The sequence below is a fragment of the Cyanistes caeruleus genome, chromosome 5 (assembly GCF_971803275.1).
Source record: "Cyanistes caeruleus chromosome 5, bCyaCae1.hap1.1, whole genome shotgun sequence".
NCBI classification, from domain to species: domain Eukaryota; kingdom Metazoa; phylum Chordata; class Aves; order Passeriformes; family Paridae; genus Cyanistes; species Cyanistes caeruleus.
Window position 1 is genome coordinate 10960196 of NC_141705.1, and position 27928 is coordinate 10988123.

Genomic DNA, 27928 nt, shown 5'->3' on the forward strand with positions numbered 1-27928 from the left:
TCAGCTGACACCACACTACCTAGAAGAGGGAAACAGAGCAGCACAGAAAATCCCAGCAGGTTCTCATAACTGTGACAGATCACATTTACACATATTTTCCAGTGATTTCATTATGGACACACCAAAGAACAGAACACTACCAAAATTACCCGTGTAACTGGCTGCAATTCCAACACATCCGCAATAAACCCACAGGCAAACACCAGACCACAGGGACCCAAAATAGAGTAAAAGAGGGAGATGTAGACATAGAGCACAGGACTTCCCCTACCTTTTCGAGGTCTGAGGCACTGTAACATGCTGGGAAAGAGCAGGCAGATCCCTGCCTCCCTCAGCTCTGCTCAAAACTGACTCCAGCACAGCTCTTCCTGTTTGACCTTCTTATCTTTCCTGTTGATTGCACAGCCTGGCTTGGATGTGGCCAGTACAAAAAGTTGTCTATTAACCAATACTGTTAATTTCAAAACTTTTTTTTTTTTTTTTAAGAAAGAAACATTCCTGAGGATGGAGTTGTGCTACTAAAGTTCATTATGCAAAGCAGAAATGTATGGAGTGTGCTGGAAGGTTCATTCACACACTCCAGCTTTTCAAAGCAATAATTCATTGTGGCATTTTGCATTGGTGGCTAAAAGGCTCCAAGGGACACATCCAGGCCATTGTGTTAGAAAAGCATTGTTCAGAAAAAAGTAACAAACTGTCCTTCAGATACAGGACTGGTCTTTGTCACCCCTTTGCTTTTGATTGCAAAATTAGATTTCTTGCTATCATTAAAGCTGATAAAAAAACCTGATGACAAATTGTTTGACAAAAAATTTACACCAATATGCTTAGGTTTAAATTGCAGAAATATTATTTAGCAGATCTATCATGCACTATGCAGTATTAAATATCAGTCTGGGGAGTTGAGCAAGACTATTGTGGAATGCACACAGGGTTTATCTTCTGTGTATCAAGACTGATCCATACCCTAAACGACCCAAAAAGCAGTGGGATTCGAGGTGATGGGCTGTCCCCACTGCACTGCTGCCCTCCTACAGCTCTTGCCAGCAGGAGTAACAAACCAGACCCTTCAGATGCCTTTGAGACCTTAGTTATGACTCCTGCCAGTTCATCTCAAGGAACATGCACTAAATAGTTGTTTTTAAACAATAGAAATCAGGTATTGATTATAAATCATGCTCTCATTTACCTTCCTTCATCCCATGACACCACGTAAACATGAGTTATAAATGCTACTTCACACTGATCGAGCAGTCTGTTCCTGCAGTGTGCTTGGGAACTCTCCATCTTCCCAGAAATTATGAAGCTGGAAGGTACTCAAATGATTGTGCAAATCACAACCAACCAATCATCCCAGAGGGAATTAATTTGATATTGCACTATAATGCAGTACACAAAGCATACCACTTCAGAAGTAATTCATTTATGTAGTAACTATGCCAATAACATGAAATACATTTCTGTCATCACTTTACTGACTAATTTTCCACAAGTTTCATAATTAAGTCTTTTAATCACATTTATTTTATATATATATTTAAAGAGAATATTTGGTTACATTTTATTACATGACTTCTTCAATGGTATTACTCTTATGTGATTTAAAGTAGTTTTGAAAAAAAACTCAGAGTAATTTAAGCCTGTATTTTTCCCAATGGATAATAGTCTTTCAGTCTCTATTTCTGAGCCCAAATCATTGTAGAATCTATCACTGATTACTATGTCCCTAAAATCTTAAAAAAAACAACTAATTTTTATGTTAGAGTACAGAAATTAGGAGAGACACAACTCCCTTCAAGAAACTCATAACAGAATAGCACCAACTGAACTCCAGGCTCCTTGGCTCCCTTTTCCGTACTGTCATAAAATAGTTTGGGTTGGAAAGGACCTTTAAAAGTTGTCTTATCCGACCACTCCCTGCAATCTTCAACTAGATCAGAAACCTTCAGCTTCCTCTATGATTTTACTCTGAAGTAAAATCACATCATGGTATTTCATCACACCACAGCCAGTACTTCCAGCTCTTGGTGGTGTACATGGACATGTAGTTTAGGCAGAAACAAGAAAAACAAAGTTATCAGCTTTAAGGCAATGACTTCAAAAGTTGGCCCTGGACTTCCTATTGTCTTATTGGAGCAGTAAAAATCTGCATTACAAAAATCCAGATGAATAACCTTATCAGACAGCTGCTCTCATGATGCAAGTCCAGAGACCAATATATTGCAGCAAATAGGAAAATAACCATGGTGGCACAGATTGGTTTCTGTATTAGTAATCACACCCCTCTTACTGCATTCCAATTACTATGAATTGTGCTACCTGTCTCAGGCTTCCTTTTGCTAAAAAAAAAGGCTTCAGAATGGTTTCTTCTAGTCAATTCTTTAACTAGTAAACTTGCATGAAGACTTGATGGTCCCATTTATGTTGGATTGTCCCTGATCTCTTCAGAATTATTAAAAGAATCTGTCAGGAGGCTGGGGAGGACGTTGGGTGTTGATACAAAACACTTCCTCTAATTGTCTCTCTCAGGCACTGCTTTTCATCATCCTGTTTGTCTGCCCTTCTGCAACTGTATGTTTGTCTGACCATTTTTCACTTCAGCAGTTTGCTTTAGGGAAAACAAAACATTTTAATATTAAGGCAAACTTATACCTTCCAGTATAACTATTATTCCATCACAGCTGGGGAAATACCTATGAAAGATTAGTCCACTGCCAAAGGAACTCTAACTTGTAAAAATATTGGGGCATAACTCATTTGATCATTCATGGAAAAGTGACAGAAATAATTGTGGCAGCTTTAGGTGAGAAGGGGTCTTTCTACACAACTTCCTGTCTGATTTCTTTCATCCCAAGTCCAGTATATGTTAACAAGCTTATTGCCCCCTGCTAGAACCAATCATATAAAGATCCTGTTTGTTCCATATTTTGCTGAAATAAGCATTCTCCACTATTTACATCTAGCATGGCAAATTTGAAATCACATGAAATACTGACTGCTGTCTTGGCTAAATAAGTCTCTGTTAGTTCCTCTTTCATCCAGTAATTGAGGTACACTAGCTTAAAAAGAAATATAATATTTCTCTTTAATACAGTATTATGCAATCTGTATTAAAAAATTCAAAAAGAAATATCAATGGAGACCCTATCTGTGAAAACATTCAGCTTGAAGTACTAACTCACAGTGGTAACATTTTAGCAAACTTACCCAATTATATTAATTCTAGCCAGATTATCAGCATGCATAGGTATTAGTTGTGCTGTGTTCATGCTATGATGACACACAACTTCCACAGAAATAGGTTTAGCCATATGTTTCCTTTTGATTAGCATGTTATCTCTCCACAGCAACTGCATAAAGCTAAAGTGCTTTCTTCTGGTCTCCTGTCATCTTTGCATCTGCCTGCATGAAACCCAGATAGCTTCACTTCCCCTAGGTCTTGAAAGAACCCCATCCCAGCTCCATAGCCAGGTTCAGAAAGGAAAAACAGAAAACACAAGAAGAAAAACGTACTGCCACCCATATGTACGGAAATGCTGTCGCCTTCCAGTCTGCAGGAAAATGCTGAGTAAAACATCCAGCTGCTACACCACTTACTCAGTTCCTGAGCTATTTACACAGCCCAGTACATGATGGCTGAGTTTGCTTACAAATACCAAATGCTAATAATAGATGCTACTGAGCTCGTTATTCCCAAGCACGAGGACCACAGTACACACCTGACACAGCTTCCTCCCAAGTCCAGCATCTGCCAAGAGCCACTGCTACTCTCTTGAAAACACTTCTATCTGCAGACCAAAAAGCCAACACACTCCTAACCAAGGAAGCCCATATTCAAATCTCAGCAGGCAAAAGGGGATCCAGTCATGACTGGATTCACAATTCCATCTCAGCCACAAGCATGGATCATAGGCCTTCCCACAGCAGAGAATGAGAAAACTTCTAGAAGAGTCTCATCAGCTCAGAATAAAAATTGCAATTATCACTTACCACTTAGAGTCACTAATCACTAATACTTAGACTAATAATTCATTTCTGTAATTAATGGCTGAGCAGGATTTATTCTCTGCCCCAGAGGAATAACAGGCTCCCCAATCAAGCACAAACTTTAGAGTTCCATGCAACACAGAAAGCACATTTTTTCTCAATCAGCCCAAACCAAACACAGAGAGTTTGTATTCACAAGCTTCAGCACAGAAAATGAGCTTTCCCTATTTTTCTTTCATCTTACAAGTAGAAATAAATTCCTCTTATCTACTGGAATTAACAAACCACTTGGCAAATAGAGCCCTAAAACATCCAAGTATCAAGAAGTTAGGAAATATATGTTGACATGGAAACAAAAATTCTGTTCATCTACAAACCTCCAACTAAAAGGAGAGGAAAAAAAAAAATCTATATTCCAGGCACTTTACACTTAAACTCCCACAGAACATAATTTTTAAAAAAAGAATTAGTTTTTACCCTTGACAGGCTAAATCCCCACCTTTCACAGCATTACAGGGAAATACAAGGAAAAATAGGTACTTCCTTTTATAATTAGGTGAAGTGATTTTTAATTAAAGGTTAACTGTTTTCAGCTGCTTGACATTTGCAGGTAACAATAAAACAAGAATTTATTCTTAAGTAGACCTTACAGGTAGCCAGGAAATAATGATATAATTATATATTGAGGAGAGATTATTTGTTATGCTGTTCAAATGGATTTGGTATCTCTTTTCACAGGGTCACATGTCCATCAAGGTTGGAATAGACCTTCAAGACCATCTAGTCCCTCATTAAGCATTTAGAAAAGGGCACTACTCAAGGCTTTTTCCTGGAATAAGATTTCTCACTGAGGTTGTCACAGCTCTTCTGCTGCCCTTTAAAGTAGAGAAAACTATGTCAGTATATCTTAAACTGTTTATTCTGAGGAGGGGATAAGAAAGCCAAAGCTCCTTGATCTTAAAAAAGAAGGGGGAGGAGCAGCAGCAATGAAAATTTAGTTCTGCTTCAATTCCTTCTCCCTTCTGAGGATTTGCATAAATGTGTACTATTTGAAATGTATTTTTATATTTCTATATACATATTCAATTCTTTTCTTTACTAGCATGCCAGAGCACTTCTGGGATGGATAAAAAGACTTTCAAGAAAGAAGCACTTACAACCCTTAGCCATACTCTGAAACACTTAATTTGCAGAACTGAAATTTTACCCATCTGTTTGGTGATTCTGCTTAGTGCTAAAAGTGCAGGGCCATGGAAATTTATTTATAGGAGCTTGAATATATGTGGAATACAGATATCTCCTGAGCCAGTTTTGGCATTGAGAAAGTAAATTTTTACTTCCTTAGGCATTCAAAAAGTGGAGAAAAGATATTTCAATATGGATTCAGTAGAAATGAAGGCTTGCTTTTGGCTTTCCTGATGCTCTGAGGAAGAACATGCCTGAAGGAATATCTGGAAGACCAAAACCAATAGATAGCCATTAGGATAGAAACAATCACAGAATTTCAATTTATCATCCTATAAGCTCTGTTCCATTCACTAAGTGCAATGTGGTTTAGTGTCAGAAGTTTTCCCAAGGTAGCTCAAAATACTGTCTTCCTATAGTTTGGGATTTCCAGCCACCAAAATGTCTGCAATAGCGAAAATTCTGTACTGATACCTTTGACTTCAACAAATAAATATAAAAGTCTGGTTTCTGTAGTGATACCTTTGACTTCAACAAATAAATATAAAAGTCTGGCTTCACATAAAGCTAGCAAAATAATTGGAATTTTTCCAAATTGCTGCTGCCCTCTAGTTGAGACACAAAGAAGGGTTTGCATGTCCATTTTTTGCAGCTTTAGCTGTTGATCTAAGATATAATTTCTAGTGAAAACCTTCCTCTCACATTTATCTTTTTAGACCATTTGGCCACAGGTACCAGAACTAAGTGTATTAAAAGGTGTTTATAAACATAACAAGCACAACATTTTCTGCTTAAGTATCCAGCCTTGTATGCTTGAGATAGTACTCCTTATAAGAATAAAGCCTTTAAAAGGAATAGTGCAACACTCAGTCTTGAGAAATATGAGGAATGATTTTCTATTTGTCAGGGAAATTCTAAGACAGTGGAACTTTTGTCAATATGGATCTGAAAATCATGAAAACTCTAGATGCTTCCTGTCTGAAATTTAGCCTTGGAACCATCTTTCAATTCCATTTATGGATTTTTGATTAAATCAACTTTACTTGCACTGGGCACCACAGACAATGATGGTGTTAAGGTGTGAATGTGTGGGGGGATGCTATAAAAGATTCCTACTAAGTTTGATGCTATGCAGCTAAACACAAACATTTTAATAAGCATTAACATATTTTGGACTCACTCCATTAAATGCACAGCATGTTTCAAGTCCATTAATTATATTCAGTGATATTTTTTCTACTTTTTCCCATATTTGAAAAAAAATATATCTTTCCATTCCTTTTTTTTTTTTTCCTAGTTGACATCTGTGCATACAGATGCTATCCACAATCACCATCTAAACTTCAAGTTCTCTTTTAGGTAGGCTTGGACCAGGTCATTTCACACAGATTGAGACCTTCCCCTAGTGAAGCCTGGAGAGCAACACTGATAGTACAGGACAGCTTTGCTGCAGTGAGGACACAGAGAGAAGTATCAGTCACAGCTGCATTCTTCTAGGGCCTGATGTCTCAGGAATGTTCACTGCCAGAGTGGGCTGAAAGCTCCTGTAAGCTGTCACACATCTTCCCAGGCAAAACCTCTCTTAAAGACAGTGCTACATGAGAATTTTATCACTTCAGAAGAGTTTATATTCTGCTGGCATGAGGCTGTTTTTTATGTTGGTTTTTTAATATAAGAACAGTGTTAGATATGCAGTGTAGGATGAGGAATGGGGAATCAGCACATCAGGCTGGGCTGAAAAACAGAGTTAAATTGACTAAAGGCCAATGGATTGTAATATCAAGTACTGCAAGGGAGAAGCTGTAGCTTCATGTAAGTGGTTTTCCAAGGAGTCACATTTGCAAGGGATTGCAATATGCTTAATAAGCGTTAAATTCTCTGCAACAAAAGGGATTATTATCCTTCTTGTTTACTACAGAAACCACAACATTATTTACGTGTTTACTGTTATATTGATATCAGTGGTTACACAGACTGTGTGACATTGCACTGAAATCCTTGCAAGCTTCATCTGCCATTCCCAAATTAAAATTAAATTTTTGCCAATGTTTTTTACAAGTGTAGTGACTTTCATATTATTCATGCTTTGTTTTGGCTCTTCCCCAAACCCTTCTCTGCATTTGTATTCCTGCCCATTTCATTGCTGTAACCTTGGAGTTTGTCATCCTTGTGTATGAATTCTATATGGATGCTCATCATTACCTGCTAGACTTCCTGCCATGTGCAGGCAGCCTGAGACATTAAAATTTATTTGTTCTGACCAACTTTCCAAAAGCTGACTGCTGACATGAGAGAACAGTCCTTGATTGTCTCACTGTAACAAAGATTTCTTTCATCCTCAGCCTTTGTTCCCTTTGATGTTATTTCACGCTTTCTGTTTTCAAAGTTTGCCTGGGAGTTTTATTTGACCTACTGATCATAACACATTTAGGTTTGTAATGGGTAATGGATGTCCAAGTTATAGCTGCTGATGCAGTGTTATCTTCCCACGGTGTGAGAGTATCAAAGTTATTATTGACATCTTTATAGTGTAGCTCAGACATCTTAATATAGTGCCGTGTTATTATTTCATTACGGCTGCTTCACACTAATTCATTATTTATCAACACGTGTGCTTCTGGCTCAGTGAGTAGCTGGCAATTTATTCCCATACCCAGAATCTCATTTTCAGATCCCAGTTTGTTACTCTTCTGGAACTTCAGACTTGCCTTATGTTTTATTTACTATCAATGTCATTGCAATACAACAAACAGAGTGAGGTGGTGGAGAGGTAACTGCTGGCACTGGCTGCAAACACAAGGGTGGCTTATTTTTGTCAACTGCCCCAGTACCAGTAATTCTATGTTATAGTAATTTTAATGTCAAAAACCTCAGAACTCAAGATGGAATTAGTTGGAGAAGTTTAAGTCTAGTTACAGGACTGTAACTCAGGCAAAATAGGCCATCCCTGAATTCCTAAGAGGTATATGATACCAGGAAAATAAAACTAGAAATGTTTTTAACACAGAGATGTCTAGGGAGATTTCTTCACACAAAAGAGAATAAGAAAAAAGCTAAAGAGAGGTCATGATAGCACGTCATGTCAGGTTCTTAATCTTCTGTGATACAAAAGAATTTCTATGATTTAATTAATAGGAAAACTACATATTTCTGTAAATTTATACAATATGATTGAAGGATAATTTGTCATTTAAAACATAAGCAGTTTAAAATACATTATGGTAAACTGCAAGATTTCTTTTGTCTTCCAGAAGACATACCAGCAGTCAAGACAGCAGCTTAGATTGAAAATCAGCTTATAAAGTAGATTTCAGGTTAAAAAGTAAAAATTACTGGATTCTTAGAAGCTTAAATTCAGTTTTCAGGACTATACAATGAAACTTAAAGGCAAGAAATACAGAGCTGCACAGTAAGATTTACAAAAGCAGGTCTAATTTATGTGATTTTTTTTCTGAGTTATTTTTGGTTGGTTTTTTTTTCTCCTCCCCATTAGTTATCTATTTCTGACAACTTCAGGAGGGTTTAAACAACTAATAGCATCGCTGGCACAAACTAATTGTTCTTTTAAATTTCACTCCAAGCTGGTATTTGACCTGAAAGTCTTGTGATACTGTATGAGCTTTGAACATGAAGCCAAGGGAAAACTTCACCAGGTTAAACAGCTGCTTGGATTTGTAGTCTTCTGTAGTCTGGATTAGCATGTAAATCACTTCTGGCAACTGGGTGGATAACGGCTTTTTTCACAATTTCTTTTTGTTTTGCTTTGTTTGTTGATGTTGTTTTGGTTGGTTGGTTGTTTTGTTGGTTTGGGTTTTTTTGGAAGACATAAAGGTTCTTCTTCATTCCAAATGTAGAAGTTCCTCTCTCTCTGTCTCTCGCTGGACCCTCCATCATTGATTGAGGTGCTTTTAAAATATGACCCCTCTCATATGGCAATGACCTAAAAAACTTTGCAGACAAACAATCAAATGAAAGTAATAATTTTATTGTCCTGGAAGACCATGACCACCCTGAAGATGGAAACTCCAGAAACATCAGAAACAATATTTTTTTCATTGCTTCAGCTGGACCTTTTTTAACTGCAGACACACTATGTTGAATATTTCTTTTCCTTTCCATTCACAGTGCTCCCTCTTTTTTCCTTTACATGAAAACATATTCCCTTACTTGAGGGGAGATACATAAAGATATATTCCCATATGTGAGGAAGATGCATTTCTGATAACTGGGATGATTACAAATTCAGTAGAGAGTGAAGATTTTATTTTCCTGATACAGCTAATACAATAGAACAGGACATACAATTCAAATGCACTGGACAGTAAAATGCAAAGTTCTTCCATAATGTTGTCCAAATAATATTAGTGGAGAAACTTTAGAAAGCACATCTATGCTAATAAGTAAACTTGTCTTGCATAGCATTTTTCAAGCTAAAAAAATAATAATAAAAAAAAAGAAATCAACCCTCTTAGAATAATTCAGGATGACACTGAGGACATGAAGGAAGGATCCAGGATCATCAGGTTTGCCCGGTGCCAATTGAATTCCCAGTAATGACAGAAGTGCTGCAAAGTGCTGACAGGTGAAGGGCTGACTTTTCAGCCTTCTTCACAGCAGCTGAACAAGTTGATTGCTTTCAAAAATGAAAATCAAGAGATGACTGCCCACTACCCTGGAACTGGTAACAAGAGGCTGAATATTACAGTGTCCCAAAGAGTGTATCTGCCCATTCTATAGACAGATCATTGTCCTGAAAGATTTGAGCTATTTCTTCTGTGAGACTGGGCACTCAGTTTAAATTGTTAAGTATAAGCCTTCTTGGCAACTCTTTCTGGATGAGCTTTCACTTTGACTGTGAAGCCATCAATTTCACCCCACTTTTACTATCAACCCTTCCAAGGCCAGCTTCTCTGAGGGAGAGACAATGTCTTTCTGGAGAGCAAGGATAACATCAAATCCAACAGAATTCAGAATAAACTCGGGCAACTCTATTTTTGCCATAGACCACTCATGCACTGAACTGTGACCTCTTCCCAAGTAAAGTTTGTGTCATCTGTGTCATCCATGTTACTGAACTATCTCCAAAAGTCATTGAAGCAGGGTTTTTCCTGAATAAGCTTGGAGAAGATCTTCTTCAGAAAGCAGACCTTTTAAGTGCTGGTTACTCCCTTGTTCATTGGTTGCAGTAATGGGATCTTACCAGAAGCAGACTGATTTTTCCAGTGGTTCACATGAGCTCTTAATCAAGCTTGTGGCAGGTGGTATTACCCTAAACAAGGAGAAATTTGAATTTCATGGCCTGTTTCTCACAGTGTGCCCTAACTTGTGGGCACTTTAAGAAATTGTGTAGTAACCTCATCCTTTAAGTTGTCTCTATGACTTGTAGGAAAAACTTCCAAAACCTTCTTATGGCCCTGTGGTTCTCACTGCAATGAATGATGAAAGGTTTAGCAAGCATTCTCCCTTTGCACTGGGACCCAGCAGAAGGGTCACACTGTCTTTTAGCAGCCTTCAAGCCCAAGGCAGTTTCCTCTTCATTACCCACAATATGGATTGTACACCCACCACGTTCAAGACAAGAGTTCTGTCTAATTTGACTTTAAAAGCAACACTTATGCATAGCCACACTAACATCACTCGGAGATTGCCTTGAACTCATGATGATTATTATATGCAAAGACACTTCATGATTAAAACCCAAGTTGATAATCAAACAATAAAACTCCAGAACAAATGACAGAAAGTGACAGATAGTAGCATGGTACTGAAGTTGCAAGTCACCCTTTTTAAAGAATGACTAACTAGAGTAGGAGTGAAGGGTGAAATCTGACAGAGCAGTGTAAATTCATAAGTGACACAGACAAAGGGAATAGAGAATTATATGTTTGCTTTCTCTTCTGCTACAATAATGAGTAGGTATCAAGTAAAAACAGCAAACAGCAGGTTCAAAACAACAGCGGATAGTTCTTCACACCAGACTGTTCAGCTGTGAAATTCCCTGCACAGGATGCTGTAGTTGAAGCATGCATGGGTTCAAGCTACAACTGGACAAGACAACAGAAGAAAATCCACAGAAGGTGCTTCTAAACAAAGAACACACATCTGGCTCAGGAAATCCCCTCAGCAGACACCCACTGGTGGTGGCTGTCAGGAATGGGATGTTACTTGTTTGGATTGTCTGATCCTGTGGCTGCTTGGATCGCAGGTCCACATTCTCCCTGAGGCAGTGATTATGTCCAGGGGTTCCCCATGCACATCATACAAACGACATGAAGAGCCATAAGCTACTGCTGTTCTTACACAGGGCCAAGGACCATGATTCTCTATCAAAGTGTGACACGTAAACACTGCTACAGAGCTCATCTGTCTTCCATTTCAAATGGAGGTTGGGAAAGCTGTGTAGGTTTTATGCTTACAACTGTTAATTAAATTCTAACTTTTAGACAGCTTTCAGTGGAACAGAGAGTAATCAGCAGACTGATACTAATGCAAAGGGAGTCTTCCCAGCCCTGTTTCCTCACGCTGTTACGGTAACCCCAAGCTGCCCTGAGCCCAGTGTGCAATCAGCATCAGAGCAGCTGTGCAGTACAGCACGCTTATGCAACCACGCTGGCTGCTTTTGTATTTGTTAAAACAGATGTTTGTTTCTACTTTAAAAAATCCCATTAGTTCTCACAGAAATAAATCAGATTTTCAGATTGATGAAATACTAAATAAATCGGTATTTAATAAACAAATGGCGTTAGTAGTAACTGTGTGCCCTCGTACTTTCAAATCCAAACCAGTGCAAGTTCACCTGATCCGGAGAGCCCTGCTTCCCCTGCTAAACGCCCAGACTTGCTGCCAACACCTTCGGTGCGGTGCAGCGCTGCCTGGGAGTCGGGGCTGTGCTGAGGAACAGCGCAAGCATCCTCATCGTCACTGCGCTCCGGGGACAAGCCGGAGCACCTGTGCACCTCATTGCTCTGCTCGGGCATCGTACGAGCCGAGCACAGGCGGGACGGGAAAACGCAGATCTCAGCCGCAGGGCGAGGCAGGCCGGACTGCGCGGTGGCGGCCGGCAGGTGGGAGCGGGCTGCGGCTCCGGCCGAGACCTGGGGAGAAGTTCCTGCGGGGCGGGGGTGCTGCAGCAGCTCTGTCCGCAGGAGCGGCGGGGCCGGAGCCGCCCCCGGCCGCAGCAAGGCACGGAGGGGGATGTAGTCCGCGGGCGGCGGAGCGGGGCTGCCTACACTTCCCAAGGTGCCGCCGTGCGGAGCGGAGCCGCGGCGGGGCTGCGGTGCCGGCACCTGGCGGCGGGGGCGGAGCGCGGGCCCCGCTGCGCGGCGGGCGGGGCCGGGCCGGGGCCGCCCGCGGGGCCGCGGTGACGGCGGCGGGAGCGGGAGCGGCCCCTGCTGCGCGCCATGAGCACCGGCACAGGTAGGCGCAGCGGCGGCCGGGACCCCCGGGGTGGCGGGGGCGCCTTTGCCGCTGCCCAGCTCGGGGTCGTCTCGTTGCCGCGCGGGGTGCGGGCGGCGGCAGCCGGGTAAAAATTGCTCACCTAAAACCGCCCGAAAATACGAGAATCTGTGTGCGCGCCCGTGGCGGGGGGAGCTGCCGCAGCCTCGGGCGCTGCCGGGCGGGAGGGGCTGCGGATCCTCCGCGGTGCGGGCGGCGGAACCCTGAGCGGGGCTCCGGCCGAGCCGCCCCCGCCCCGGGCATCCCCCGCAGCCCCGGCCGGAGCCCCCCGGGCAGGACGGGCCGGAGCGGCCGCGGCCGGGCCGCCCCGTGTCCTTCCCCCGCTGGTGCCCGGCGGCTCGGGGCTCTCGCCGCGGCCCCGCAGCCGAGGTGCGCTGGGGGTGGCATCAGCCGGTGCCCCGACCCGCCCGGCATCCCGGGTGGGAGCACACAGCTTCTCAGACGGGGATAACTGGGTTAAAAGCCCGGCCTTTTCTGCTGCCCGAGATACTGTGGTGATAGAAAAGGTGAATATTGGGGATGTGCCACGGAGCCCAAGCTAGGATTGCCGCCCGGAGGAATCCAGTTGTTCAGGGCAATACAAAAGTAATTCATCGTGTGATACACGCAGGATTTGAGAACTGACTTGGAACTGTGTTTTTTTAGCGATTCAGCATTTATCTGCCTTGTGTGTCGGCGAAGGGTGGTTACTTCAGAGCACAGCTGATCGCAAAATATTACAGTCCTTAAGGCAAATGCAGGGTTATGTACAGAGGAGGAGGGGACTGTGGGAGCTGGTTGTGTATTTCGTTTCTGAGGGTAACTGTAGCGCTAAATATACGCTCTACCACAGCAGCAGGGAGAGGCTGAATGGCTGCAATTATGTGGTGACTCTGTATGTCAACACGCTTAATCATCCCGCATCCCCGCACCGAGCCCGTGGGAGCCCGGTGCAAGCGGCGAGGAGAAGCAGCTCCCGGGTAGGATAGTGAGCGACCTGGGGTCAGGCACCTGCTGCAGATTTCAGCTGAGAACCTAGTCTGGCATTTCCTCATGTCCCTTGATGGCCTAAGTGCTTTCATATGTGCTGATTGCCCACGTTCTCACATGGTACTGCCGGTCCTCTCTGTGGAGGTGCCCAGGCTAAGGCAGGTGTGCAGGTGAGAGCAAAGCATGTGTTGCAGGGTGTTTGAACTGCGATAGAAATCCCAAGTCTGTTTCCTGTCTTTAAAGAGCATCGAGATAGTTAACAGGGATGGTAACAGCTCCTTTGGCACTGGTAAAACGCCAGTAGGGAATCCTTTCCTTGGTAGCCTGGCTGTAATTTTGAACTGAAGAACATTAAATACTGAGAAATGTTTAAATTCTATTGTGGTAGAACTGAGCATGATAGAGGAAATATTAGATTCTGAATTTTTCTCTATAAAATATTTAAAATGTCAATTAAATAGATTCTAAAGTTATAAACCCAGTAGAAAAGTTAGTGCAGACTCGACACAATTCTATCTTAGTAATTGCTCCAAACGTGGTGTAAATTAAATAGCAAAAATGAGCAGTGCCAAGATAAAAATAACATCCTGGGAAAAAAGAGAGTGGAAAAAAACCCTGAGAGTTCTTAGGTCTCATTTGAAAAAATAACTGGCAGTTTTAGGAGTTTTGGTTTTAAGTATAAGGTTAGCTTTGATCTTTGCAGATTTTGATTTTGTGTGTCTGTGTAGGCTATGTAAACAACCTGCAATCAATTCTCATGATAAATTAAATGTGAGGAGCCCATATCTACTCAGTAAAATCAATGGAAATTTTCCATTAACATTGATGGGGCAAGTACTGTACAACAAATTCAGTGCCACGGTTTGTCTAAAATTGCTGTTCCCAAAAAATTTCCACAGAATTACTATGGAAAGGCTTTAATTCCAAGTTTGCTGTTTACTGTAACAGAAAGATATTTCTGATTCTGCAAAGAAAATGGGATTCAGTGGCGTGTTAAAATAAGCCCCACACAAGATTCAATGAGTTTCTGCCTGGTAATCTAGGAGAAATCCCCAATATTTCTTTTACTCTTGGATGGAGCAAATCGTTGTGGATTTGCCTCCCAGAAACTTTTGCTCAGTCTGTGTCACCTCTTGCACCAAGGCAACACATCATTCACTGTCTCTGTCAAGAGGGTTTTGGGCAGTGCTGTGGCACTGCTTTATCACTTTAACCATAAGATTTGGCATTAGATACAGAAATTCTTCTGTTTAGTAAACAGTGATGTAGATTCTAATATATTGATATAGATAATACAGTTAGAAATGGTTCAGTAGTACATGCATTGAGCCATTATCCTGATAAAGGGCTGCAGACTCGTGCTATAATTTTAAATCTAGAAAGCATATGATCATCTGGTAGAATAAAACACAGCTCAGATGCATTATTACATATGTTTTAATTAGATTTTTCCACACATGATTTTCCTTAGCTGCCTTCTACATACTTACCATTGGTCTTGGCTGAAACTATTTCTAAGAGCGTATTCACTGCTTTTTGTACCTGGGAGATTTGCCTGAAATGGTTGGGCTTTTAGGATACTAAAGGTACTTTCAAGAGTTTATAATATGGTTTTCAGTCTAATAAGTCAGTTCTTCGCATCTTGAAAATCTTGATCTTGAAAATCTTGAAGATCTTGAAATCATAGCAAGAAGAACAGAATAGGTTAATTATTTGAGATTGTGAAAATGAGGTTCTCCTCAATTTCCAGAAATAGGGTAACATGATGTCTACTGTTTAAGTGCAAAAAGAGAATCACAGAGCTAATTACATACTAGGTGAGTTATCTTAGATTAGATTAAATTAAATGTCATGACACAAATTCACCCAGCTATTTAGTCTTTAAAGTATTATATTAAAGGGCCAATTTGATTGCATGGATCAGAGAACAGCTAATCGAGTGTCACAGCCCAAATGGAGCAGGAGTGTTGTGGCTCTGGTTACAAAAGAGGTTACACAGGTTGGTCACACAGGGTCCAGCTCTGCTTGGAGATGATTAATTCCTTTTCAAAGTTCACATGCAACTATGCTGATAAGAATCTTCCCTAGAGACAATAGTTATGATTGTTTCAGACTGTGCTTTATTTTATACTTAGATACAGAATTTTTCTTTCAGCTTTTTGTTCTGAGCACTGGTAAAAGAGTATTGAGTTACTAGACAGGAGCACTAGGAGGTCAGCTTGCTTTGGAGTTTACCAGCTAATGAACATGTTCACCTTATTAGATGCAATCCTGCATGTTTCATAATTAAACAAAAGCAGAGCTACTTCATTTTGTTGATATTTTATCCAAGTTTCCCTGAAGAAATAAACAATGACTTATATTTCCTGATGGTGCTTTCTTCCTCTGAGGTGGAATTGCAAAGACTCTATTTAATTTCTTAGACTGTAAAAAACAGGAAGCTGTATCTTGGGATTTGTTACGGTTCTGGGGGATTCTTTCCAGCTCTTAAGAAAATGGTTTCAGCTCAGTGTATGTATCTTTTAAACAGCAGCATGTTCTTGGATGGTGGAAACACACAGCAGAGTTAGGAGAGGGTGAAGTAGGTCAGAAGAGATTCTCAGGTGATGTCACATCAGCTGGTGACTCCTGACTGCAGGATGTCCTGTCTCTCAGTGGCCTTTACATGCTGCCTGAGTGCTGCAGTCCATCTCTGGAGAGGTGGCTAGTTCTGCTTGACAAAATCTAGATATTTGTCTTTCTGAGGGAGGTCTCCTTCTTTCCCACTTGCCTGTCTTGAGTGCAGTACTGAGCACCCTTCTGGGCTGGTATGGGCTGGCAGCTGTTCACATCTGACTGCCCCTGCAGTACAATGTACATGTAATATGCCTTCAGTTTTGCTTCTCGGGACGTTATTGTTTATGTACTTAATCACCAATAATTGTCTTTGACATAAGAACATAGAGGGCTAAGAAATGTAGAGAAAATTGAGAAATGCAAGTATGGTTACAGAGGTAACTTTTATCTGTCTTCTTTTGTGCAATGGGATGGCCAGCATTCAAGGAGAAGTGAAAAAATCCTGATTTTAGTTTTGCTCAATTTGACAAGCAATTCCTCTACACTACACAGATTAAGGCTTTAGCAGTGGAAACTCCTCTCTCCTGACTACTGTTAATTAAAGCTCACTGCTGTATTTTCGCATCCTGTAGGGGTTTGCTGGTGTCATTAACTCACCTTTGGGCCTTGGGTTCTCCAACCAAGCACCCAGCACTCACAATAGTGAATTAAACATGCTTGTGTTAGAAGGGCTTGTGCTGCATGGGGCTGTTGGAAACAGAGCTCTGGAAGTGCCAGGGTGAAAGAGCTGGGTCTCTGCACAAGCCCAGCATCAGATGGAGGGCAGTGCATGGGCCTTGGAGATTATTGCACAATTTGCTGGCTTGCTCTCTGCATCCTTAAATATAACCTTAAGGCAAACATTTCTGAATTTAGATTATTCCCTGTGTCAAGATCCATTAGCAGCATGTCAAGGTCCATAACTGTTACCATCTGAAATGTTGGAATGTTTTTTTTCACAGCTTATTAGTTGATGTTCGTGCTCTGAAATCTAGATGGAGTATTGTTTTGCATGAAGCATGGTTATTTATTTTTCCATTTCATACAAGAAATGTGAGATTAATAAAAACTTTATTCAGTTAATATTTCTATAGCTTTAGGAGACTTTTTTTTCCCCTTTCTCTGTAAAATCAAATCCTTCTACTGGCATTAGTCAAATTGAAGAATCTCTTGATCTTACAGGACATGTTTCTTTATCTGTAGACTGAAGAAAACAAAGTCTAAATGCAGTTGGCCATGAAAAATGCACATTCCTGAATTGCAAGAGATCACTAGTGATGTTTTGAAAATGCTTAAATATTCTTTATTACAGGTTGGTTTTTTCCTATTTAGAAACTGTTATTTTTAGGTTTAAGTAATGCTGTCATTTTAAAACAGTAACAGATTGCTTTGCTCCTCATGGTGGATATGAAGAACAAGTGTGTAATCTCGGTTGTTACTGCATAGTAGCTGCTCACAAATGCAGCATCCAGTTCCTTGGGAAGTTTTCAAGTACGTCTTCTGTCAGTTCATTTCAAGCATGAGGCACTACAGTGCTTCAGAAGAGGATGAAATGTAGTTCCTCTTGCCTTTTGCCAAGTTCATTTGTGCTTCAGTGGGAAAAAAAATCCCTTCCCTGTACTGGTTTATGGAGGGAAATAGCTGGGTACGGTGTACAAAGGGGGAGCACTAAGCATTCCGTAGTTGTGTTCCTTTGAGTCTGTTTCAGGCAGTGATAAAGACTGAATTGCTGTGGTACTGTTTGTATGGTAAAATTCATGGTGAAGCAAGAGTTAAAGTTCGCTGCATATCATATGAAGAACAGCCACAGAACCTGTTCTGCTTAAGTGTCAGGCAAGAGCTCTTGTCACTTTAAAAAATAGGTCATATACTTCCTTCTCCTCCTAAGTATGTGACTTAGAGATTATATGACACAGAGTATATGACTTAGGATAAAGGGAATTTCACAAGTGATTCATGAGGCAGTTTACTAGTTGATGTCTAAATATATACTGGGATCTTCTCTGCTGAGCAACTCTGAGTGGGACTGAATGAATGGGCAGCCTTGTATGCAGGGGTGCATTCAGAGAGTTCTTGATCAGAGACCACTTTGGTTTTTTCTTGGCTTATTTTTACCTCTGTCAAGAGAGTTTACACAGGTACATTTGTAAATCCTAGATTGCTGTACATTTTGCAGTTTAAAATAATGGGAATGCTGTAGATGTCATGAAAAATACTTTTACAGTTTCCTTTCGTTTTTGTTTCAGTCACCTTCATTTGCTTTGCTCTGTTTACAAGTTCTTCCCCTCTCTTTTCCTGTGGGTGTTCTCAGTATTGCAAACTCAGCTGCAGGTCAAACAGGCTTTTCTGTTCTTTACCTTGTAAGAGCTCACTGAGGATATTTGATTGAGTTCAGCTGAGAAGTTTGGCTTTGTGGGGTGTTGTAGGGTTTTCTTTGGCTTTGCAATGCCAGCAGGATGAAGGCAATCGCTCGGTTACAGTTTTAGATGCTACACGGATAAGGAGGATCTAATTTTTAAGGTCACATATATGGTTGTGTACTGATACCAAAGGAAACCATAGAAATGGCTGTGTTGATGTGTTGATGAGAGGAGGAGGGGAATGGAGAAGGGTTTGCAGCCATTGCCTTGGCTGGGACACAAGGCACTAGGGAGCAGCTGGGGCTGTGTGTCTGTCCCGTGTGTCTGGCGCTGGCTCGGCACCTCAGCCCTGTGACTCGCACATATGCTCTCTGCTCTGCTAACCTGCCAACTGCAGGATTCTGCTCTGAGCCTCCGTTTGCTCGGCAGCTCCTGCCCTGCTCAGACTGAGCTCAGCCCTGGGCACTGCTGCTGCCTTCAAGGGGTGACACAAACATTCCTGGGTGCAGGAGATGGGTAAATACTGGTGATGAGGGAGGAGAGTTGTTTTGCACTGACCTTTCCATGACAAATAGTGTAACTCAGCTATGATGTTCCCACCCTCTTGGTCAACAGAGCGGACCTGCAGTGAGCATGGTGAGGGAAGCTGCCGTGGGCTTCTCTTGAGAGTGTGGCAGGCAGGGAGAGGGGATGGAGAGCTCTGCCCTTGATCCACCTGGAGAAGACAAGACAGAGGGGAATTGAAGTGTGTTTTTAAACCCCCTGATGGGTGGGTGAAGGGGACGTGAAGGCTCCTCTCACAAAGGCATAGAAAAAGGGCCAGAAGCAGCAGTCAGAAGGGGTAGCAGGAGAAGTTCATGCTTGGTTGTAAGAAAAAGTGAAATCCCAGTGAAAGTGCTTGAACCCAGGAGGGAACCAAAGAGGGTAGCAGAGGAGCTGTGAAATCTCCAGCCTCTGAGATTTTTAAAATTGAATAGGCCAGGTTGCTCCAGCACTTGCCAAACTGAAGATGGACCTGCAGTCAGCTGGATCTCTGGGCATCTGGTCCAAAGTTTTCAGAGGGTATTTAAAACTGTACTTAACCATGACTGCAGCATCTGTTGTGCTGCTACAGAGATCCACTGGCAGATGAATCTTGAATGTTTTGTGTGGCCATTTACCAACCAGTCTTCCTGGACATGTTTTGATAGCTTATTCCTGCCTTGGAAAATTGGAGAAAAACTAGTATCAGCTGCATGTATGAACAGTGGTAAGCTTTCCTGAGTCAGACCCCATGGAGAAACAGGGTTTATGTATCACAGATCTGTTGAACAATTGCCTAAGATGCAGACCTCTCCTGGGGGTTATGTATGTGCAGCTGTAGAGCACCTCCTCAACTGGGACGTGGAGTTTGGTGTGAAAACCTGGCTTCTCCTCTGCTGAGACTTTGAGAAGTTCTAAATATCGTCACCCATGGGTGAGATCACTGTGAACTGCAGTGGTTTATCTCTGGAACCAGGGCATTTATTTATGTCCCTTTATACAGAATTAGGTGCAATCATTTCAGCATCTTTGTTCTAATAGCCAGAGGTTTTCATGGTACCAAACTAAGGTAACAGGCATCTCACAGATTGCCTTAATGTGTTGTCAGTGAGAGCATAACCAAAGCATTTCTAGCATCTTCTTTATGGCTTCTGTCTGTATGAGCCGTGAGACCTTTAGTAATGATAAAACACAATAGATTGTGTTTTAATTTGCTGACATTTACTGTCATTATTTCAGATCATTAGACTGTACAAGCTGGGATCGAGTGCCTGTGTGGCCCAGCAGCTTGTTTCCAGCTGTTCCCAGCTTGCCCTGGGAACTAATGATGACAGTGGCTGTGTCCATCTTGGGCTTGCATGTTTTTCAAGATGGTACTAATAGATTGTCACCTCAGATGATGAATTTTAGCTTCTTTTTGGTAGTGTGGCCTAAATTTCATTGAATGCAGAAAGCCAGCTTAACGAAGTTCTATTTATATCTTAATAGAGCTACCCAGTGACACTGCTGTAGATTTGGCTGTCTATATTATTAATAGGATTTGACCTAAGACTAAAGCCTAGGTTGTGCTGAGAACCCCTAACTTCTGTTACTGTTAAACTTCAGGGTAAATCATCTTTCTGGTCTGAAGTCATACGATACATTTTCAGAAAAACTGCTGAAGTGATAGGCATGTTTTGCATTTCTTTCCATAGATCTATAATTTTAACTTTGTGATATGCCTGAGTTTTTTCCCAAGGTCAAAGCTGACTTTTGATGGGAACAACTCAGGCTGTGTCCTGCGAAGTTTGAGATTGACATTAGGGGAGTGCTGCCAGCTCTGAGGAAATGCTCAGCTGAGCTTTCTGTGTCTTGTCTCTGAAGCACATAAGGTCTACATAGATCTAGAAGTGTGCCATAGTCGTGCCTATTTTAGAAAGCAGCAAACAGCATGAGCTGCAAATTTAAGTTGGCAGAAGAAGCCTGGTTGTTAAGCTAAAGCTGTCAGAAACTGCCACAATGTTGGTTGGATGCTCGATTTACCTGTCTTTACCTCTTTACATTGTCCTGCTAAGAATTAGAAAGATGCAGCTTTACAGAGCCTTTCTAAATTCAAGGGTAAATAATGGTTTTGGAAATACATAGAAATCCTGTATATTGGAGGCAGCCCCATTTTCCATCCTAGTAATTTTGCTATCCTACATGTGCTTTGTATGGTCAGTATTTATTTATTTTTTGGAGTGATGGATGCTTTCAGTATAGCAGTTCGCACTGTGGGCATCAAAAAGCACAAATATTTCAGTTCTGAATTTCATCTTTAATTCTAGTTACTTGCATAAACTATTTTTGAGACACTGCCTAAGTTATGGGTCAAATCCAGTTGCTAAACCATCTAATCATCTCCTACTTCTCTGTATAAGTGGTTGTTTTCACTCGTATGTCCCAATACTGAGTTGCTTGCAGAAGCAGAAGAGTGTTCTTTCATGATAATAAAAGTTATTGAACCTATCACCTCTCCTGATAGTCTATGTCTGTGCCAGTTCCTGTGCGTGCTTAGAAAATGCTGTACTGGTTTATGGTTTTGTAATAAATAAAATAGTTTTCTTTTTTCCCTAATTGAACATGTTTTCCTAAATGAACCTATGAATCTATTTTAAGGAGTTGCTCATCCATTGTTTCTTAGAGAGACCTTAGCAGTGGGTAAGCAACAAACCTTGACATTTTAAAGGAAGATTCCTGCCTTTAGCTTGCCTTGTGGTTCTGTGCTGTGGATCTGGAAGGCAGATCATGTCTCTTGTGCTGGAAGACAAAGGACTGAAATTCAGATAGCCCCTGTGAATTTTCTAGGGAAATCATTGTAACTGTGCTGTGGAAAAAAAATATTATGTGGGCATTATTTCCATTGCATTGATATGATGGTACCATGAAGAATTGACACTTACTAAAGAACCAGATTGGTCACAGGCTACCTGGCATTCCACCTTGGCAGCACTGGAGCAGTGGGGAGGGAGCGCTTTGGGTGGGCAGTAGGAGCTGCACGTCCACAGAGCCATTGTACTGACCCATCAACAAATCACACTATGTGTTCCACTCCTTCTGTCTCTAGGCTGCTTCCAGCATGGCTCTTGAATCTCACTGACAGTGTTAAAATCTCTTTTTATCAATTTATTTCAACTTTTTATCACATATTTCTTTGTAAGCATCCTGAAATGGTATGGCTTAAAGAAAGCAAAAACACAGTAAATGACTAGAAAGCTTTTAAATACAAATAATGTCATTATTGCAATAATTGCTGTTGTATTAATATTCCCTGTATTTTTTTTGACTGTAGTTTATATAGTTTGTAAACTTTTGAGAGGAGATGTCTCTGGCTTTGTGTCATAGGTAAACAGTTGTACTATTTTTAATCCCAAACTAAAAGATAACATATTTAGGAAAATTTTGCCATGTTTTGTAGGAATACCTTCCTTTTTTGGTAGGATGTATCACATTTATGTTCTCTGATGTCAGGGTTTCTTTTTGGTAGAGTTTCATTATGGTATGTTTGTGTTCATATTCTTGTAAATATGTTTAGCTTTCTAATAGTATTTTTTTGTCAACTGTTTGCAAAGCTCTCACAAGAGAAGGGGATTTACTTGTGCACGCAGAACTGAGAAGAGTTTATGACTGGTATTGGGTAGGATTAGTCAAGAGAATAAGAGTCTGAAATACCAAAGTCTGAATTAAATGTTCCTTCTTGTTAGGTCACTCTGACTTTACATGTGTAAGACTTAATGCATTTTGGGTTATTTTTGGCATTGGCATGAGTGGCTGACATTTGTCTGTAGATGTAAGAGAGGAAAGTTAAAGGTTAATTTGTTTGCCATCTTTCCCTAAATTTTGAAAATAATATCTGGTCCTTAGCCTGTCCAGCGGCTCAAGGAGGGAGGGAAGTGTTGGGCTTGAGAAAACCAATTGCAACAAAGCCAGTTTCCTGCTGCCAATTCCGTGCCCCTGGCAGCCTAAATATTCCAGCCCTTGCTTTCTGTTTCTCTCTGGATCATATCCATAAGGAGATTTCATTTCAAAAAGAAAGCAAGATTGCAGTAGATGTCACCCATCAGATAGAACTGCTCATGTAGAATACTTTTTAAAAAATCCCTAGAACCTAACCCTGGAATTTTTATTTATTTATTTATTTATTTTTATTTTTCCGTGGTAGGAAGAGGCAGCATGTGCTGGCACCCAAGCTGTGAGCGTGCAGCCCCACCAAGGAATCTGTGCAGCCCACAGTGACGCCTGTCCCTGCAGACCCCTGCCAGCAGCTGTCACTGTCACTTGCCAGTTCTTCAAAGCTCTTTAAGGGTGGCATAACGTGGCAAAGAGATAACGTGCAGCTTTTTCCTCTGGAGGCAGGCTTAAGTTAGTATTTCCCCAAAGGCCATTGTTACAGATAAGTGCAGCAAAGTGGAAAAGCTCTGGGTTTCCCTCTGCTCACCCAACTCCCTTTCTCAGCTGGGTAGGGAAGCTGGGGTTTGAGGCAACTTTCCAATTTTTCAATTTCTGCAGCTTTCACCAGTTACAATCACATGGATTCAATAGGTAATTTAGAGAATATCTGTGATCCGTTCCAGGTCACACTGATAGCACATGTCAGCTTTTGTATCCCCCAGTGACCTAAACGCCGAGTTGTTGGGGTGAAGACTATTTAATTTCTGAGGGCTGGTACTGAGTCAAGCTGCTTTACTCAATACATGTGTCTAGATAAAGGGAGCCTGCTCCAAGCCACACATGGCACTCCTCTTCAAAAGACATTGGGACAGCTAAGTCCGTCTTAAAGAAATCTGACCAAAGTGCACCATGATGATTGTGTCCTATTGCTCTGTTTGGAAGCATCAGATTTCTGTGTTCTTTGTCAGCAAGTTTTGATCATTTCATCATTGCAGAGGAGTGCCACTGCTGGTATAATTTAATTGTTGGGGGAAAAGCATGTGCATACTGAGGAGCATTCCAAGGAGAGGTGGAGCAGACAGGCCACACTGGGGGTGCGTGCTGGGGACCAGCACAGGGTGGTTATGAAAAACTGTTGCTGAACACAATCCTTCCAGCACATTTGGTTCCAGAGGTGTCTCACAGTGGGTTGTGCCTGTACCCATTGTGCAATGGCCATTGCAGTCTCAGTGAGGAGTGACTCTTTACCCACCATCAGGTCAGATGAGCCTGCTGTACAGAAAAACAGACAGGTGCTTCTTTGCAGGAATTCCTCAATGTCACACAACATGATCCTTTAACTGGGTTTGCAAGCACAGAAGCACATTTCAAAAGCTGTATTTTTAAAAGTGCGCTCTGCAATTTTGATTTTACATTAGAGTTTAGGAAGTTCATGAGGGCTGTTTGCAGAGCTGTTGACGTGACCCCGCTGTTGAAGCAGCAGCCAGCCCTGCAGTGCCTGTAGGAAAGGCTTGTCGTGGTGCCATGCCTAACCCAGATCAACAAGGGAAGGCACTGGCAAACTAAATGTGCCTTAATCGTGCCCAGAGTCTCAAGAAACCAGAAGTGCTAATGCAAGGAATGCTGACTTATCAAAGGGCTGCAGCTACATGCAGGAGGATTATTTTTACTAATACATGCTTGGGATTCATCAAGCTAATAAGGCTCTGCAACATCTCTTGGGAATGCACAGAAAGGTTCAGTAGACTTCATTTTGCTCCTTCAGTTTGAAATGTGCAGTGTTCATCTCTACAGCTTGGAATTCCTCATTTGTACTGCTCATCATAATGTTTTAAAAATGTTTCTAAAAGTGATTCCTTAAAGGTTGTTGAGATAAATAATCTTCAGTTTCAAGACTAGCTGTACAGTCGTGTCTAATCCCATTGAAGCATAAGGAGCTGTGTATATAAGAAATAAAAACTTCATTCTGTAGTTATTAAAATCTTCTCTTACCTTAGAATTGAAATTTTGAAGAATATTTTTTGAAAAAGTTTGATTCAAATAATAAATTTCAGATTTTAATACCATTACTCAGAGACCCATTATAGACATAGTTTGGTCAGCTTTTTTATGCAGACACAGAGATTAATCTGTTATTCCTTAGACTTAAACCCCCAGAGCCCCTTCATTTATGAGTTATTGTGCTGCAGATTGTTAATGGAATATATTATACTGGAAGTTTTAGCTGCATCTGTCTTGTGTAATTTAATGCAAATAAACTGTAGATAAAACAGACGTTAGATGTTTATTTGTGATAATAGTTCTGTTTATTCAGCTTGAGGAAACTGGACGTGAAGTTAAGAGTAAGTACACTTAAAAGGAAGCAAGAAAACAGGTTTTGATTATGATTTAAAGTAAAATAAGCAAATATGTTAAAAATAAAATGATTAAAGATTGCTGTAGGTTGCTGCAGTGGTACATTAACATACTAAACTACTTAGAGTGTGACACATTTTCCACATCAGAATTAAACAAATAGCAGCTTAATACATTAAGTCATTTCAGTGACATCTGCTGTCAGTTGCCTACGGGCTGGAAAATGAAGTATTATACCAAAAGACAGACAGATGGATCCAGCAGCTCAGGATTTGCTGCCAGTGATGGAGGGCTTGGGGCCAGTTCTGGATCCCTTGGTACCAGCTGTGTTGGTGAGATGCTTTTGGCCACTGCCTTGGTTTGGTACAAGATGCTCAGCTGTGGACACTGTCACTGCTGTCCTGTTTCCCCCACCACAGCCATAGAATCGGTGAGTGGAACAAAGAGGCTGTTTCTGCTGGTTCCAAGAAGAATATCACTTGCTGTGGGAGTATTTTTTCTCTTCTCCTGAATATTTTTTCTGTGGGGCTACACTGGTGAGTGGAACTGCCCAACACCCTGGGAAAGTCACGTCAGACCAAAACTCATGTGATTTGTGTTCTTTCTCCAAAGCTAGGTGTTATAGTATATCTCTAGGATTTAAAATAAATAAATACATGTATTTTGTATTTTTTAAAAAATACTGTAGTATCATCAATTTACTAGAGAGTATATAAGCAGAAACCAAAACCTTATGTGTATCCTGGAGATTTATAAATTAGGACATGTACATGCACAAGAACATTAAGGGAACATTCCAAGCAGTGGCTTCCATGATCATAAGTTGGAATGGAAATTGGAGCCTCTTTTTCACCATTTGCCTTTTGTTTATGTTGTTCATACTGGAAAGGGATGAGAAGATTTTCTAGAATGTTAAAAACTTTTAACTTTTTCCTGCAACTATGACAACTAGAGCCAAATTAATCTAATGAAAAACTAAAGAACAGATTGCTGCACAGTCACATATCTCTGAGGGATGGTACTTAATTTAAAACAACAAGTGTTTCAAGGCTGTGATAGAACTTCGAGGCTTAACAATACTTCTTATATTGCAGTCAAAATTCCCAGAGCTCCCATATGGAAGAGTCAGCCAAAATTCACAGTGCAGCCAGATTAGCAGTGTTAATCACATTGCCTGTTCTTTACATGGCAAGGAACCTGGGCAGGGTGTAGAGGCTGGAAACTGGACACCTGTGATCCTGAGGATATATTGTTAGATGGGGTTGGTATTCTTTGTCTCAACAAAATCTCTACTTCTAAGGCAAGTTGCAATGTCAAATGTGTAACTTTGTAAGATGCCTTCATTTCTTTGTATGTCTGTGCATAGATTTAAAAACTGTTTGTTACTTCTGCTGTGAATTTTTGGTGGTGGGATCACCAAGGTCACTGTGTATCATATATTTGATTTGTAGGGTCGGTCCTTGGGTTAGGCTGCTGCAAATCTGCATATTTGTTGTGACTGATAACGCTGTGGGACAATAAATTCATTTATTCAATATTCATATCTAAAAGAAAGCCATTTATTTAGCCATTTAAATATGAGTATAACATTAGTTTCTAGTGTTTTAGAATCTAGTGGTCTAAAGCTACATGTTCAGATGAGAAATATTGACACCTCCCTCAAGGCATTCTTCTTTATGGAAGATCCAGATAAAGAGTTTTGGTTAGTTATTTATTATGATACATGATACTATGATGGATGGTGACTGTGCTAGAAAACCTGGATGGGCGAGATGCTGTGAGTAAAAGCTGTTCAGCAGCCCTGAAATGAGTCAGCTTTTAAATGATAAAAAAATACAGGTGTGGAAGGCTAATTTTAATCACCCTGCCTTAAATTTGTGTTCTCACTCACCTGTGATGGTGTTCATGTTAGGGAGGGGTTTTAGAGAGACCTGCTTTGCTGTCATGCTGGGTCCTGGCACTGGGGAGAGAGAGGTGGAGCAGGGCTGTGGACAGGCTGCCTGGATGGGCGGAGGCTGGAGGTACCAGGAGGCTCTGCAGGAGAACATCCATGTCTTCATGTCCCACTGCTGGGCTGGAGAGAGCCTGCACCCAGGCTCTGCTCAGAGGTGCGTGGCAAAAGGACAGGACTCAACTCCATGGCAGATTGCAACATGGCAAGTTCTGATCAGATACAAGAGGAAACAAAAGTCCCAAGAAGATTGTAATGCCCTGGAGCAGGGAAGGTGTCAGCCTTACATCCTTGGAGGGTTGAGATTTGGATGGGATGAGGCCCTGGGCAATCTGATCTAGAGCTGAGGAGGAGGCTGGACTAAATGACCTCCAGAGGTGCCTTCCAACCTAAATTATTCTGGTTCTAAATATAGCGTGTGGGAGTGCTAAACTTGACTTTGGCATGATTAAAATTACATTTAAAGTTAAAGCAGGACAGCAAGACAATGCTTCTGAGACTCCTGTGCAGTGCTTTGAAAAAACACAGGTTCACATCCATTTCCAGTGGAAGCTCACTTACTCTGAAGCAAACTGTTATACCAGAATTACATGGTGTTTTTAAAACCACAGCTATGCCTGAGTGTGTGTGTGGTGCTTAT

At 41.2% G+C, this 27928-nt stretch overlaps 2 protein-coding genes and 1 long non-coding RNA gene across 26 annotated transcripts in view; 2 read left to right on the forward strand and 1 right to left on the reverse strand.

Moving 5' to 3' along the window:
• The window catches only part of SH3TC1 (SH3 domain and tetratricopeptide repeats 1), a 32155-nt gene extending 27605 nt beyond the window's left edge, over nt 1–4550 (reverse strand). For 3 of the 13 annotated variants that reach the window (XR_015287456.1, XM_086891140.1, XM_086891137.1), the window contains exon 1: nt 4487–4550. The gene's annotated coding sequence lies outside the window, so the exon portion shown is untranslated. Of the gene's footprint in view, nt 1–271; nt 1128–3529 lie in introns of those variants that run through there. The other 10 variants (XR_015287455.1, XM_086891136.1, XM_023925560.2 and 7 more) reach the window with 9 other exon arrangements.
• Nucleotides 4551–4725: 175 nt separating this feature from the next.
• LOC147652927 (uncharacterized) lies at nt 4726–11921 on the forward strand. The gene is made up of 2 exons (XR_015287457.1): nt 4726–4883; nt 6532–11921. It is a non-coding gene; the product is annotated as an uncharacterized LOC147652927 (long non-coding RNA).
• A 550-nt stretch (nt 11922–12471) lies between these two features.
• Nucleotides 12472–27928, forward strand: part of ABLIM2 (actin binding LIM protein family member 2) — a 130054-nt gene continuing 114597 nt past the window's right edge. For all 12 annotated transcript variants that reach the window (XR_015287458.1, XR_015287459.1, XM_086891144.1 and 9 more), the window contains exon 1: nt 12472–12588. Coding sequence is in view for 10 of the 12 variants with exons in the window: in XM_086891144.1 (XP_086747270.1) it covers nt 12573–12588 (16 nt within the window). In the remaining 2 variants the exon portion in view is untranslated. The remainder of the gene's footprint in view (nt 12589–27928) is intronic.